The following is a 14,349-nucleotide window of genomic DNA, read 5'->3' as shown; positions in this document are numbered from 1 at the left end:
CGTATTAATTTCGCGACCGTTTATTGCAACGAACTCGCGTGTATTTTATAGAATGAGAGTTTCATCTTTCGAGCGTGGTTGTTTCGACTCGTCGCGTATAATGGTTGCCGATATATCATCGTTTGGAGGGAATCATGATTTTTAATAGCGTCGCTGCGTCTATCTCGTTCGCACCCGATCCAGATCTCACTCCCTCGTCCCATTGACCCACCTGAGCACCCCTGTGCTGGTCAATGAACGGCATTCAGTCAGCGCTTTTTTACTATCTACATATTACTACTGCTGGCTGTGCAACATGCGTATATGTATTCGGGTCCCGTGCACTCATATAGAGAGCGTCGCGTTTCAAGTTTTCCATGTGCATAATCATTCGCGACACTTATCGGACCGCGAATATTCAGAATTAAAATATAACAATAATGATGTCGCATTTCGCGTTGGAGCTGACGTATGTCCGATAAATGTCGAAACTATAGAGTTTGAAATGAATTAGAATCAGACAATGGTAACATGCACACTGAATGTTACAATAGTGTAAACTTATGGCATCGTGAGATGGCAAATGAAGCAATACCTTACGAACGTACATCCATAAATAAATATTTGTGAATAAAATTTCATAAATTATACCATATTAATTTGAAATTTAATATATTAAGATTGTAAACAGTGATCTTAGTAATTTGAATATATTTTTATATTTTATATACTTTTCTTTGAAATCGGTCGATCTGCGCAGCGGAACTGTTACCGGTGCGCACGGCGCGGTTCCATCGATTTCCATAGCTATGGTAATTAAGGTACTATAGATCAAACACAATGTATCTATAGACCAAATGCCTCGCTGGAATCACAAGTATCATATTAATTGTTTAGCGCAATGTTTGTTCGACTGATTGACAGGATTTTAAAAATGTTTGCCCCGAGTTGTGTTTGCGCTAGGGCAATAAATATTGATTACTATAATTGGGTGGATTCGGCCATGCTTCTCCGACCTAATACGTTGTTCTCCGTTACCGTAATTCGGAAAGTGGGATAATAACTTGGCGAACTTCGCCGGGGATTTATTGTATTTTAGGTCGCGCGAACTTCCACGGAGGAAAATTCTTATGAAATTACCCGCTGAATACACTGCGACGAGCGCGGCAGAAAATTTCTTGCGAAAGAGGAAATTTACTTTTCGAATTATTCAATAAGTAAGCTACATCGAGGATACTAAGATGTGTACGGACAGTAATAATTTCCTCTCGCTGTAATAATTCTCTGGAAGTGCTACAACTTTGATAAAGAGAAAAGGAAAAGCTGTTGAAACGTTTGATATCTATTAATTCAGTAAATCTCAAATCGCATACGAAAAAGTTTTTAATAAAAAGAAATAAGCTGTTGACACATTTTACATCGATTAATTCAGTAAATCACACATCGTATACGGAAAAGTTTAAAATGAGTTATCTCTTCTATTAGTAGCCTTCCCGAATGTTTTCCTTCACAAAATCAGAAACGAGAGGGACTTAATAATTATAATTGCTGCGGAACAGGTGATCGATCTATAGAAATATATTATTCGCGATCGACTCCCGACCAATTTATTATTTATCAGCAGACCCACTTTTAGCTATAACGGTAACAATAAATTAATGTATGCAATGATTGCAGAATATTGAATTTATGTTTACAGATTACAAGTGGTACGCGTGAATACTGATTTGTATTGGAAATGATTAATTATTAATGCGGCTACGTTTATTTAATATCTGTATTCGGGGAAGTAATTATTTCAAATAATTTCGCGATACTTGGGACACGATAGTAATCAAACGTTTTAAAATTGTTGACGCAACAAGAATTTTCTATTTACGACCACTTTTTATGCTGGCAATAATGAGTTCGCTTATTTAATGTCGATGTCGATGTCGATGTCGATGTCGATGATTTGTAGAACATAGAAATTATTCGCATGCGCAAAACAGATGTGACAGATTAATTTTACTTTGGATAGTACTAATTAAAGAGACACATTAATATATAGAATATATATTAAACGATTCATTGAACGTGGTTAAATGAACGCGACTACTATTATAAAAATTTCCCAATTTCCGAGTGGACGTACGTATTTAAATGAATTATTTTATAAGATAATTGTCGACTAATCTAAATTGATCATATTATAAGAAGACTGTCGGCCAATATGAATGAATTATATTGTACAGAAATTGTCTGCCATTTGAAATTCGACGCATCGAAAAGAACCGCATAATTTAATTAAGTTTATTATTTTCATATCTCCGGCTCGATGAAATCGTTGCTTTGGTTATGCCCGGCCAATACCGATGCGTGGTAAACATTTTCAAACGGCGTTACTTGGATGAACGTAGAAGCGAATAAATTACCGTTCTCGGACAATTATATTTGTTCAACTATAAAAGCCAGTTGGAAGTTCCTCGGTTTAGTAGAACGCCTAAGCTCACCTCTCCCCTCCCAATAAATTTTACCTCGCCGCAGAAGTTACCACGCTCCCGTAATTTTGCCGTGCCTCAAATTCTACGGTCAGCGGTTCAACATGTACGGAAAAAAAGAGCTTTGCTTTGGGCTCCACTAAAACACCGCCGGAGCATTCAGCTGCGCCGATTCAGCAGAAATTAATTGTCCGTGGTTGAATAGTTTCGCATCAACAATTTTTACGTCGGACGGACGGCATGCGAAATTACAGTGCAGATTCTCTTACTTTCAACAATTGCTCGTTCGAACGTAGAATATAATTTATATACATATAATGATGAATATATAATGAAAAAAATCCCATGCAAGATCTAAACAAATGCAAAGAATGCATACTTCCCAGCCTTCGTGTAATTTTATTCATCACCTTCCTGTGTTTATTTTCTGAAGACAGGGTGACGATGTCTACTGCGCGGTGTGATAGGTGACTTGATCTTTCGCGATTAATGATCCTTTATTTTATTAGCAGGCACGCGGAAGGAAACGAACAAGGCACCACACATTAAATGGCACCAACATTAAAATAATATACCGGGCTTTCTAAAACTTGGCTTGTCCGTTGCGCAATTTAATCTTCATCCTCTTAGCGGTTCTATTATTAGAGAACCGACGATGGTGTATAATTTAGTCGGGCCATTCCGTCAAAGAAGAGGGAGAAACGAGAAGCACCTCATAAACGAATATACTAACGTGCATCCCTGTTCGCGCCGTGAATTCTTTTATTCTCCGTAGACGAAGCAAACGAGCGCCGCGCACAATTTCAAGCATTCTTTCGCGAAGGAAGCGTGCGCGCGCGAGGTTTCCTCGTAGAATATTAAATTTCGAATTTATGAGCCGGGGAAATTGCACGCGGCGTAACGAGCAAGTAACGCCTGCCGCCTATCAGTTGCTGCGGAGTAACTACACCGCTACCTGGACAGCACGGGGGAGAAGTCAATGGCAACGCACACTTCACCTAACACAGAGACGGATTTTATTAATGACGTATAATTAGTTTGTCTTGGCGCACGCGCCGTACCCGTCCCGTATCTAATTATCTCGGTGAAATCGTTCGCTTTGCAATACATCTTTAAACGGTCTCGTAATCGAATGCACAGATATCAATGATTTATATCGGGCCACTGATAAAACCACTTCTGGCAAATGCGCCTGGAAAATGTTTTCAATGAAGCGCTTGTCCGCTTCCGATAATTACGGTTAGCGAAAATTTACTTTGACGTAACTTTGCGAATTTACGAAGTTCATCGATAAATAATAGTCTAAGGGGATGGAGGAAGAGCTCCGACGTTATTTAGCCGGCGATTATTATTTCACTCGAAAGAGTTCGCTTTTGTAATAATAAAATATTTTAGTAAATAAGGTATTAGTAATAATGAAGTATTTTAATAAATGTGATAGCAGGAGCTTGGTCGTAATGTAATACGATGTAATACACACGTAATACGATGACTATACACGATATCGTTTGTTATAAAAGGCGACGACGTCACTTACCTGTGTGTAGTCGCCTTCCTTCATCTGGTAATCGAAGACGTAAAAATACGTTTTAGGCATCGGCTCCTTGTCTGTCTCGATTATGGGTATGACGTGAGGATTGTTAGGTTTCTTCGTGTGTCGAAGAGTGAATAGGTCACCAGTTTGAACCAATGGTGCCACGAATTGAGCGTCGCTGAGCGCCTGGACGCAAGCATCTTTCGTGTTTATGGGGTGCTGAACTGTACGCTCCCAGTCTGTATACTCATTCACCACCTGGAACGTCGTGACAAATATATTTACGATTACCTGTGAATTACAAGCTAATTTTTTAAATGTTGATGCACAATCTTTTGAATTTAGAAACTCAAAATTACACTTTTTGAGGTTTAGAAACTCTTTCCGAAGCTTGAAACTCTTGAAAGTCGAACTACTGATTTCGTAATGGTTAGTAAATTATATATTTTGTGAATTAAATCACATTTTCGTAGTAAGGCGAGGTTATTGTTACAACATAACAATCTCGACGCAACAATATCCGCACAGAGCACCGCATTGTCATAGATATCGATTACAAACGGCGTATATTCCAATTCGGTTGAACGTCATAGAGTTTATTCGAATGTAAAAGCAATTAGCGAGCACTCAACGTATCGAGTTCTAATAAAAACGCGGGATAAAAACGTCTGCCGCGGGTGTGACAGAAATAATTCTGACACGGTGATCGGCGCCGGGAGGATCCGAAAAATGCGCCGCCACGCAGCGCTGCCTCGTTGGACAACGATTAAACGCGAATCGCGCTATAACTGCATACGATGATATTCATCGGTGTGCCCGAGCGCGACGCGGAACGAAATTCAAGCAACCGTGAGCGGAATCGCGACACGGGCTCTCGGTACTTTTTATTAACGACACACAGGCCAGGCCTACCTACCAACCAGCGTCCGGCGTCACGCCCGGGGAGAAAGTTCTGCTAGCAGCTTCATTATTCGGAACAATTTTCCTGATGCGACACGCTTGGAACGATGGCGTTTCCGTAGCGTAGCGCGCCACTTTGAGGCACCATCCACGAAAATTGCAAGTTTCGGCAAAGCAATTCCGTCAACGACAATGACGATGATGAAATCGACAAACGGAATTCTATTCTTCACTCGCGACAGAAATTCGGTTCCGTATGACGCGCGCGTGTATTGCCTTTCCATCGGGTCGCTGCGAGATTTTTATAAAACACCGCGGCACGGCGAACAGCGCTTCTTTGATTTGCAGAGTCGATGTTGCTGGCGGAAATTTTAAAAAAGTATCGGAAAAATGGAAGAATACAAAGGCGTGCGGCCTCGCTCGAAATATAGGGTGGATCGATAACCCGGATTTTCAGATTTTTCAGATTTTTCAGATTTTTCAGGATGTTGAATAATTTTTTTGTGCCAAGTTTTCCACTTGTTGTTTCAAGGATTAAATTAACAGCCATTAAACGCTTGTGCCATGATTTCTTTCACTATGCGTTAATTAGCATTTATTCGTTCTTTAAAGTTTCTTTAACCCCTTAGGCACGACTGGTTTTTGGTCGAACGAAATATGCCATAAAATAAAATTTAAAAAATCAATTCTAATGTGTTCTATTTTAAAAAGCACATTTGAAAATTCAATTTTCCAAAAGTTAAAAGCGTTGCAAAGAAACCACATATACAAATGCACGAAAATCTACGAGAATCGCCCTCTGATTACTGAAATACAAAATTGTTTGTCGCGCAGCGTAATAAGTGATTTACCCGCGAATTGTGTTTTGAATAATATCGCCGTGATTTTCGTATAGCGAAGTAACACAGAATCATTGACGCCTATCGATACGGCGCCGCTTATCAAAGCGAAGCTTTTCATTCGAATGCGGGACCAGATACGAATTTTCCGCGGTGTTTTCGCCCGAACGGGAACCCGATCGCATTGGGGCGCAATTAAATCGCGATTTGCGGTTGAATAACGTTTTACGATTATGGATAATTAGGCAGGGAGCCGAGAACGATATGTTTTTATAGTTCAGCTGGCGGGCTGGCGGGCGCGCGGACGCCCCGATGATCCGGCGAACGTTCGCCGAATTATTCCCTAAGAGCATTATGAAAACGCACGTGAAATGGACATAATCTTCGGAATCGGTAGCTTATCTGAATATTCCCGGGATGAGCAACACCAATGCCCCTCCTCGGACGCGCCGCTGCAAAATACTCACGGCTTTCTGCTGCCTTCGCTCTTTATAGTGTTCGCGTTGTGCGGTCAGTGCGGTGAGATATGTTTATTAACGGTCTTATCGGCGCTAATGTAATACGCGGCATAATTAAATCGCCGGATGGAACGTAAACGACTGGATAATAGGGATAAGTTGAATGCGCGCGCGTAAGTTGCCCATGGGAACGTCGAGTGCGGATCAACGCACCTTGTTCTCGAGTGTGATTTCATTCCGTCCCAATCCTTATTTTAATGCTTCGCAAACGAAATGTCTGATTATACGGCGCACGCTCGTGCGTTCGAGCGACATTAAAAGCTTTGAACACGGAATTCATCGCTGCGTAAAAATGCGCGATTGTTTCTTTGAAAACTCGATTTTCTCGAACACAAAGCGCCGTATGAAAACGTTTGTTTCTTCATCTTTCTTTTTCTGTTTTTATAGCCATCAGTCCGGCGCGCTCCATTATTTAACTGGAAACATCGTCACGGAAGTCATAACTGTTTCTATGGAAAGTAAGCTGCGGGTGACCGAGGTACAAATTAAAATCCACGAGCTCGCGCTGGATATAGTGAAGTATTCGAGTCGAAGGTGAGTTTTATAAATTGAAAGAAAATATTCTTTTTCATTCGACGTAACATGTTTTACTACGCGTGTGTGGATAAATTTTAAAATTAATGGATTAATAAATTAACTCTTTGCACTCGAGTGGGGCGGCTCTGAGACACCGCTAACATTGTTTTATCACGATCCAGAATCATTTTTGTACTTGCAAAGTTTAGATTTCAAAAATTGTTAAAAGCGAAAAGCGAAAAGCGAAAAGCGAAACCAAGGTGAAACTCTTGCATGAGTCATAAGAATTAATTTCATATGCATAAAATGCACTTTGTGGTATAAAATGGAAATAACATGCGCCAGCAAAATTGTTTTAGTTTTGTAGAGAAAGTGGCTTCCAGTGCAATGAGTTAATAAATTAAGTGAAACAAATTTGTTAGAGTCATAGGCGTAGCTACTCACTGTGTAAAATATTTCTGTGAGGTGGTACACGTAGGTGTTCCTCACGTAAGTTCGAATGATTCGATCCCTCCTCTCGCCTTCGAAGCCCAGCTGGACATCCTTCTCAGCAAATTTCCATAAAGCTTCGCTCGTCGTCACGCCGAATAACAAATCGTATTTGTTGTTACTCGTGATTGGTTCACCGCTCTCTGCTTTCTTCGAAATTGGGCTGGAAAACGGAAAATTTCCAACATGAAGCACGCCTAATATAATCAAATAAAATTCTTCTTATTACACGTGTCCAAACCATGGATTTATTATTAATAATTAGATGATAGAAAAAGAACATTAATATTTTATTTATATCGAATTATATCATTTTATATCTAAAATATTCAGAACTGTAAGGAACTTGATTTAATGGATACATATTGTGGACTTTTATTACACAACGAAATCCATAAAACGACTTCTGTCCTCACGTGTCGTGTCACCAAAGAAGTGCCGCCACGTTCCGCTCTCGCTCGCCCGATCGATGATCCGAATCATTCGTTTGTTTCTCTCACACAACCATGCATTCATGTTCATCTTATTACTATATGGTACATTCATACAACCGCACACCCTTCTTACATACCATACACTCTCATCCATACTATACTCTTACAGAACTGACTAATGAAGTTTCATTTCAATTTAAAAGGGAACAATAACAGTTTCATTTCAATTTGAAGAGCTAGAATAACATTTTCTTTAAATATAAAAGGGCGAAATAACATCTTATCTAAATCGAAAAGGGCGTATGAAATTTTATACCAATTTAAAAGGGACGAATAAGATTTATATCTTGAAGATTCCGTTTCAAGAAAAACTGTCTTGTTTCTGTCTCGATAAAAAATCGATGGTTGAAAAGTAGGGTTACGTGTCTGAGAAAAAAAATCACTGCACGTGGTTGTCTCGACTGGCAGGCCAGTTGTCGCCGGCACGATCCGAATATGCTAATGACTTTGGTAGGGCAAGGCTGGGTCATTTACAATCCCGCTAATGAACCGCGCACTAATGTCCGCGGCGGATCGAGCCGGTCCTGCATCTACTTTCCATTTAATGAGCGGCCTCGATAAAGTCTTCGGACGGGAAACGAAGATATTAAGGAAACTTGCCGGAGATGAGGACGTTATCGATACTTTGCCAAGAGTCATTTAAATAATCATTCATTCTGTCGCGCCGCCCTGCCGGGTACAATGTAGAAATGTATTCGACGATTAGGGCTCACTGGGCAACTATTTTTTGGTATGCGAATGTTAGCAGCAGGTCTTGGAAAAAAGATCACGTTAGCAAGGATTTTTCCTAATTGCAACAAACGAGCTTTTACTGATCGAATAAGGAGAAATTTTAATCTCTTTTACGAAACGATTTAACAATTTTAGTAATTTTTATTTATAATTTATAATTTGTTTCAAGCATCGCTATCATAAAATTGATACAACGTCTGCCCCGCGATAATTGGGCATTTATTATCAACCGAGTGTTACGTTTGCGGCGGACAGTTATTATCGATAAGAGAAATTCTATTTCAGCCGCTTGTAATTGTTATCGACTAGCACAATTTATTTCGATTGTACGGAACAGCATCGGTGAACGATACTCTATTTTCATTGCATCATTATAATTATCAGTTATCTCGGTCCGTATGACGCCGATGGCATCGAACGAAAATTCAAATATACAGAGGCCGCGTAAATTGCCGAATTTCAGTTTTTAACTAACAATTAATTAACTTACGTATAATGATATTAATATCATTGACTTACGTATAACAACAGTGGTGTACACGTATGGTATAATTAACTGCGCTTTCTTTATCCTGTGCTGATCGCATAAGCGAGCACGTTAATTTTGCAATTCAAATGACTTCAAGATCTTAGTCTATTAATTCATGGTACTAACAAATAGATACCGACTAAAGATGGGATCAAGTTCGATATAGTGTTCTCACGGATCCGATCCAATTTGGATAACCAAGTTTCATTTCACATGGGTTTCGATTACGACCCAAAAGCGATAGGGTTTCAATGATTATATTCAAATTTAGGGTCACTTCTTGCAAATGTCGCGGCGTTACTCCACCAAAGCGGATGCCGTAACGAAAGGGTTAAATTCTTCCACTTCATATTATTCAAAATTATCTATCTACAATATAATCTATTGCCTCTCTACAAAATTATCTAATTATCGTCTTTCAAAATTACGATTATTACTATAATTATTACGTCGTACTTTATACCATATAATCTAATATAAGTTGTCGGAAAGGAGGCTATAGAAATTGTGATTGGATTGATAAGAGAGTCGGATCGAACAGATAGCAGATGTCTCGAACAAAATCTGGGCCAAGTGTGTGTTAGAAGGAGTATCTTTGACGTATGTATATCGGGTGCTCACCCAAATCCTTGGAATTCCGGACCCATGTAGGACAACAGGTCCTTTTGGAAGTCGGGTTTGATGACCACGCCGTCGACGCTCGGCCCGAAAGCGCTGAGAAAGGTCGGTGGCTGAATGTCGACCTGCATCAGTTCCTCCAGGCTACGTCCACGAAGACAATTGACGATCAGTCTGTTGTCCTTGAGCAGGTTCTCGGGAATCGTACAATTGACGGCCTTGGCGAGCTTCAAAGCGTAGGAGACAGGATCCTCGACCACAGCCCAGGACGCGAGCGCGCTACCCGAGAGTAGAATTGCTCTTTTGAATAGACCTGCACAGAGAAAATCATTCCGCTTGTCAATACTCGTGGACTTTTTCAACAACGATTTTTTCAACAACGATTTAGTGTTGAATGATTTGCTTTCTATATATTCGTGTCAGGGACATGTGTTTTTGGGAAGAGTATATCTAATTTTTAGCATATTGATTGCATGATTGAAATAGAAAGACAATATAATTTTTTAATAATTCTTTCAGGTATGTTTTATATTTAAAGTGGTTACAGCGGTACTAATTTCTTAGCAGAATAAGAGAATTTTTAAATGTCGATGAGAACAGAATTTTGTTACTTTAATTTTAATACTTTAACTTAAAACAATGGAATAACGTTTTTATTTAGTAGATTATTACTAGAAATATTTCTTAGGAGTCAGACTTGTGGAGGTAAATTTTATAATTAATATTTCTAGGTTTTATATTTTACTTATGCATTTTGTACACTTTAAGATAGAACCGTGAATTTGCTCAAATTATTAATTTTATAATTAAGATTACTATGTTTTACATACTACTTAGGCATTTCATGCACTTTAACAAAGAACCGCTGATTTTCTTATCGGATGTGATTTTAGGGATTCCTAAATCGTCCTGCTCCTATGTAACCTATACACAGGGCTGTTCTCCTGGCTACTATAGAGACCACTTACAAACTTGACAACATTACAGTCCCCGTAAGTTGTATGTGTATAAGAATTTTCCACAAAGAAATCCAATTTCTTAATATAAAAATACCGGACTTCCAAAGGTTAAATATCTGATTAAATTTTACGAAACTCGGAATTTTCCTCTTTTATCAGAACACGTAAAATGCAGGTAAAACTTATGGTCTTACTTAATGAAACAGAAAATTCCAAATACGTGAACAGATATTTAAGAGGTATCATAAACGTATTATTTAAAGACCTTTGCAGACTTTGGTTACAGTAGCCTATCTCTGTGAGACTGTTCTTAATTCTTATTTAACCTTATATTCCCTTTAACAGCCCTTGTGACGATTCTCGTGCCACGTGCCTTCCAATTAAAACTTAATTTTTAGCCAGCGAGGTCAGCTTTTATTTATGAGTTCCCAATTATTAGTAACACCGACTTAATTTTGCCTGCTGTTCTGGGAGGCTATCCATAGTAATTACATTGCTTCCTTGGAACGAGTTCCAACTTCGCAAACCGACTTCTTTTAACGATGTAATTAACGGAGTCAGAATAACGTATTTAGAAATTCAAACGAGCGTAAAAGAAATATATATTTCCTGCTGCGAAAAATAATTTGAGCCGATGCTGTGCAGTCAAGTATGTACAAAATTTTATGAAAATATGTGATGTTCTTATATTACATGTATTATATTACCAGTTTTATATTACCAGCAAATTATTTTACTTTACTTCGTGTTAAAAATCTTTCATTACGTATTATGAACCATGTGTTGTAAAATATTTATTTTCAAATTGAACATCAACTATCTTTGTAAGTAGAGTATGAAAAATTGCTAAGGCTAATCGCAAATGACACATCACATGTTATGCTAGCTTTATTTCTGAAAAAATAAGTTTTTTATTATATTTGATAATGTTTAATTATATGTGAACCATTTTATCTGTGAAATGATAAAATAAACAGTGGTCTGTCACGTCTGTTATAATTATTATGTAAGTTTTAAAGTTAATAGTAATCATGAGTTCAATAATTATGTCAGTTATTCTCATTGATTAATTATTCCCAATGATTTCTAATCTCAAAAGTTTTGGTATTTTAAATTTTAGAGTCAAATCAATATAATGCCAAAAAGACATTTTTAAATCAAAAGCATTACAAGTCTAAACAATAAATCGCAAATAAATTATTTTCATGACACATTACAACAAAGTGTTATTCTATAGTTTGATTTATAAGTATGCTTTATTAATAGACCCGGAAAACGGAATCTCTGGAGCGTCGCGCTATCGGTAACAGCCTGTTAAATCGTAAGACAGGTCGTTAATAGTGTATTCCTTAAGGAATTCCGCCGTAGGAGGTACATAAATCATGCAAGCAGAGTCAAGTCGTCGAGTTGGCAAAAGAAACCTGTGAAAAACAAGGTCCAATCGCATCGGTCCGGAAAATCAACCGACAGATCCCGACTTTCTTACTTTCCACTTTCGCCATCTTTCACCGAACTCGATCACGAAAGAACCGACAACGTCCCGAAACAGTAACCGCGGTACGTCACGAGCCACGCGATTCCCCTTATTAATCTTTCATTACTTGGCGCGACGGCGACGCATCGCGAACGAATCGAACATAGCAGAAGTCGCGTGATTTATAACAGAACGTTCGCGTAATCTGTCGAAGGGGAACGTCGCCGTCACATAGAACTCCGCAAGAACTCCAGGACAAACGACGCGAACTTTCGCCGGAGCTGCCACGCCGGCTGCCGTGCAGACACTGTCGAAACTACACGAAAGAAGATCCCGGAAGATTCCTTAATTAATCAGTTTCTATATCGAACGCGAAGAAAGTTTTCGCGGACGTGTCCGTAAGCTCGCGCTTACGTCGCGACGAACGATCTTGGATCCAGACTTTTACTCGTATCGACGACGCATAAATGCGCAAGAGGAGTTTAAGTGGCTCAAACTGGGGTTGATATTACAAGGTAAGAAATTTAATGTTTTGCTAAACTTATCGTTACTCTAATTATTATAAAATTGTACAAAGTATCGCACTTCAGACTCCTCACTTCATTATAATAATTATTATCGGATGTTATGTTAATAATTGTGCTTATCAAATTAATAATGATAATAATACTAATAATATAAAACAACAACAACAACAACGACAACGACAACAATAATAATATACGATAATATCTATGGCGCGATGAACATATGGTAAAAAGGAAATATATTGGGAGCACAAATTAGAATTAGGCTGTCTGGGGCTCATTTTTGGAATTTGGGCGAGTTTTCAATAACTTTCCCGTGGAGCAATTTGAACTCCAGGTAGGTTAAATGGAAGCTGAAAGTGTCTACTTTATGACTGCGGAAGGTACATTCCCGTATAATGGCCTGGGATTTTTTTATGATTTTTTAAAGCAAACAATCGGGGGTATTAGTCTGTCTGGGGCTCATTTTTGGAATTTGAGCGAGTTTTCAAAAACTTTCGCGTGGAGGAATTTGAACTCCAGGTAGGTTAAATTGAAGCTGAAAGTGTCTACTTTATGACTGCGGAAGGTACATTCCCGTAAAACGGCCTGGGATTTTTTTATGATTTTTTTAATCAACTAGTCGGGGGCATCGGGCTGTCTGGGGTACATCTTTGGAATTTGGGTGAGTTTTCAATAACTTTCCCGGGGAGCAATTTGAACTGCAAGTAGCTTAAATTGAAGCTGAAAGTGTCTACTTTACGACTGCGGAGGGTACATTCCCGTAAAACGGCTTGGGTTTTTTCTATTCCTAAGTTTATACATTCGAACAACTTTTGTTCACGATTGAACATTCCGATCGAGCCACGTTGAAGCCCAACTTCCCCCAACGCGTCGAACATTCCCAGCGAGCCCCAAGCTCCCTTCTTCCTGACACTGCACAAAGCCATTACATCGTGTTCGTTATCGAAGGTTTCGTCATCCGGTCTGTTACAAGCATTGTCCGTGATCGGAGGAGAACGCAGCTCCGAGATTGTTCGATATTAAAGTTTGGCCGTGTTACACGGGCCTCGTAATTAACTAGGCGACGAGAACGGTGCGGAAAGACGCCGGGACTTTTAATGGAATCCGAGGCGTGGTTGGTCGAAAGTAGCGCGGAACGGGAACGTAGTAGATCGATGTTAAGCAGGAAACGTGCGGAGACCGCGGCTAAAGAAGAAGGAAATTATATTCGAGGGAACGGTGGCCGGGCTAACAAGCGCGCCGGATATGCTTTTCAACGATCGTCACGTACCGCGGATAATCGTCCGGCGATTTTCTTCTATTTCGGTCGAAGCCGCGGGAGGGAAACTCTTGAACAAGAGAGAATCCCGCCAAGGTGAGTCCGTTCCTTCGGCCGAGGAGCATCGACAATAAGAATCATTACGTTTCTGGGTCTCTCCGGCTGCGGGTGGCCGTTCTTAGCGGGCATCGCGAGCGCGCGCACGGTCACGGATTATGGAAATTCTGTTATGAATGTTCGGGACCAGAATAATTCAATTCGGTTTCGTGCCGGGGGACCACGGAATTTGTGATACACGGCCGCCGAGAGGTTCCCGCTCCCTCAGACATTTTTCATGTCACCGGCGCCATCGTCGCGTGGAATAAATGTCCGTACGGTTGGCCGCGCGTATTACCTTTTCTCCAAATGTCTCATAATTCTCGGAGTATCAAAGGGCGGCGTTGTCCGTGGTTCGTCCGTTGAAGAAAACCGTCGTTGTCCGGGCTACCCGGCGAACCGGG

General features: G+C 39.7%; 1 protein-coding gene across 1 annotated transcript in view; it reads right to left on the bottom strand.

Moving 5' to 3' along the window:
• Nlg-4 (neuroligin 4) overlaps positions 1-14,349 on the bottom strand; it is a 401,976-nt gene that overhangs the window by 147,858 nt on the left and 239,769 nt on the right. Inside the window, exons 4-6 of the mRNA XM_078187796.1 lie at positions 9,632-9,941; positions 7,211-7,418; positions 3,997-4,251 (exon numbers count right to left, since the gene is read on the bottom strand). Of these exons, the coding sequence (XP_078043922.1) occupies positions 3,997-4,251; positions 7,211-7,418; positions 9,632-9,941 (773 nt within the window). The remainder of the gene's footprint in view (positions 1-3,996; positions 4,252-7,210; positions 7,419-9,631; positions 9,942-14,349) is intronic.

Source organism: Augochlora pura, chromosome 2 (assembly GCF_028453695.1).
Source record: "Augochlora pura isolate Apur16 chromosome 2, APUR_v2.2.1, whole genome shotgun sequence".
Classification (NCBI taxonomy): domain Eukaryota; kingdom Metazoa; phylum Arthropoda; class Insecta; order Hymenoptera; family Halictidae; genus Augochlora; species Augochlora pura.
Note: the sequence above shows the minus strand (reverse complement) of the source record. Positions and strands in the feature narration are given on the sequence as shown.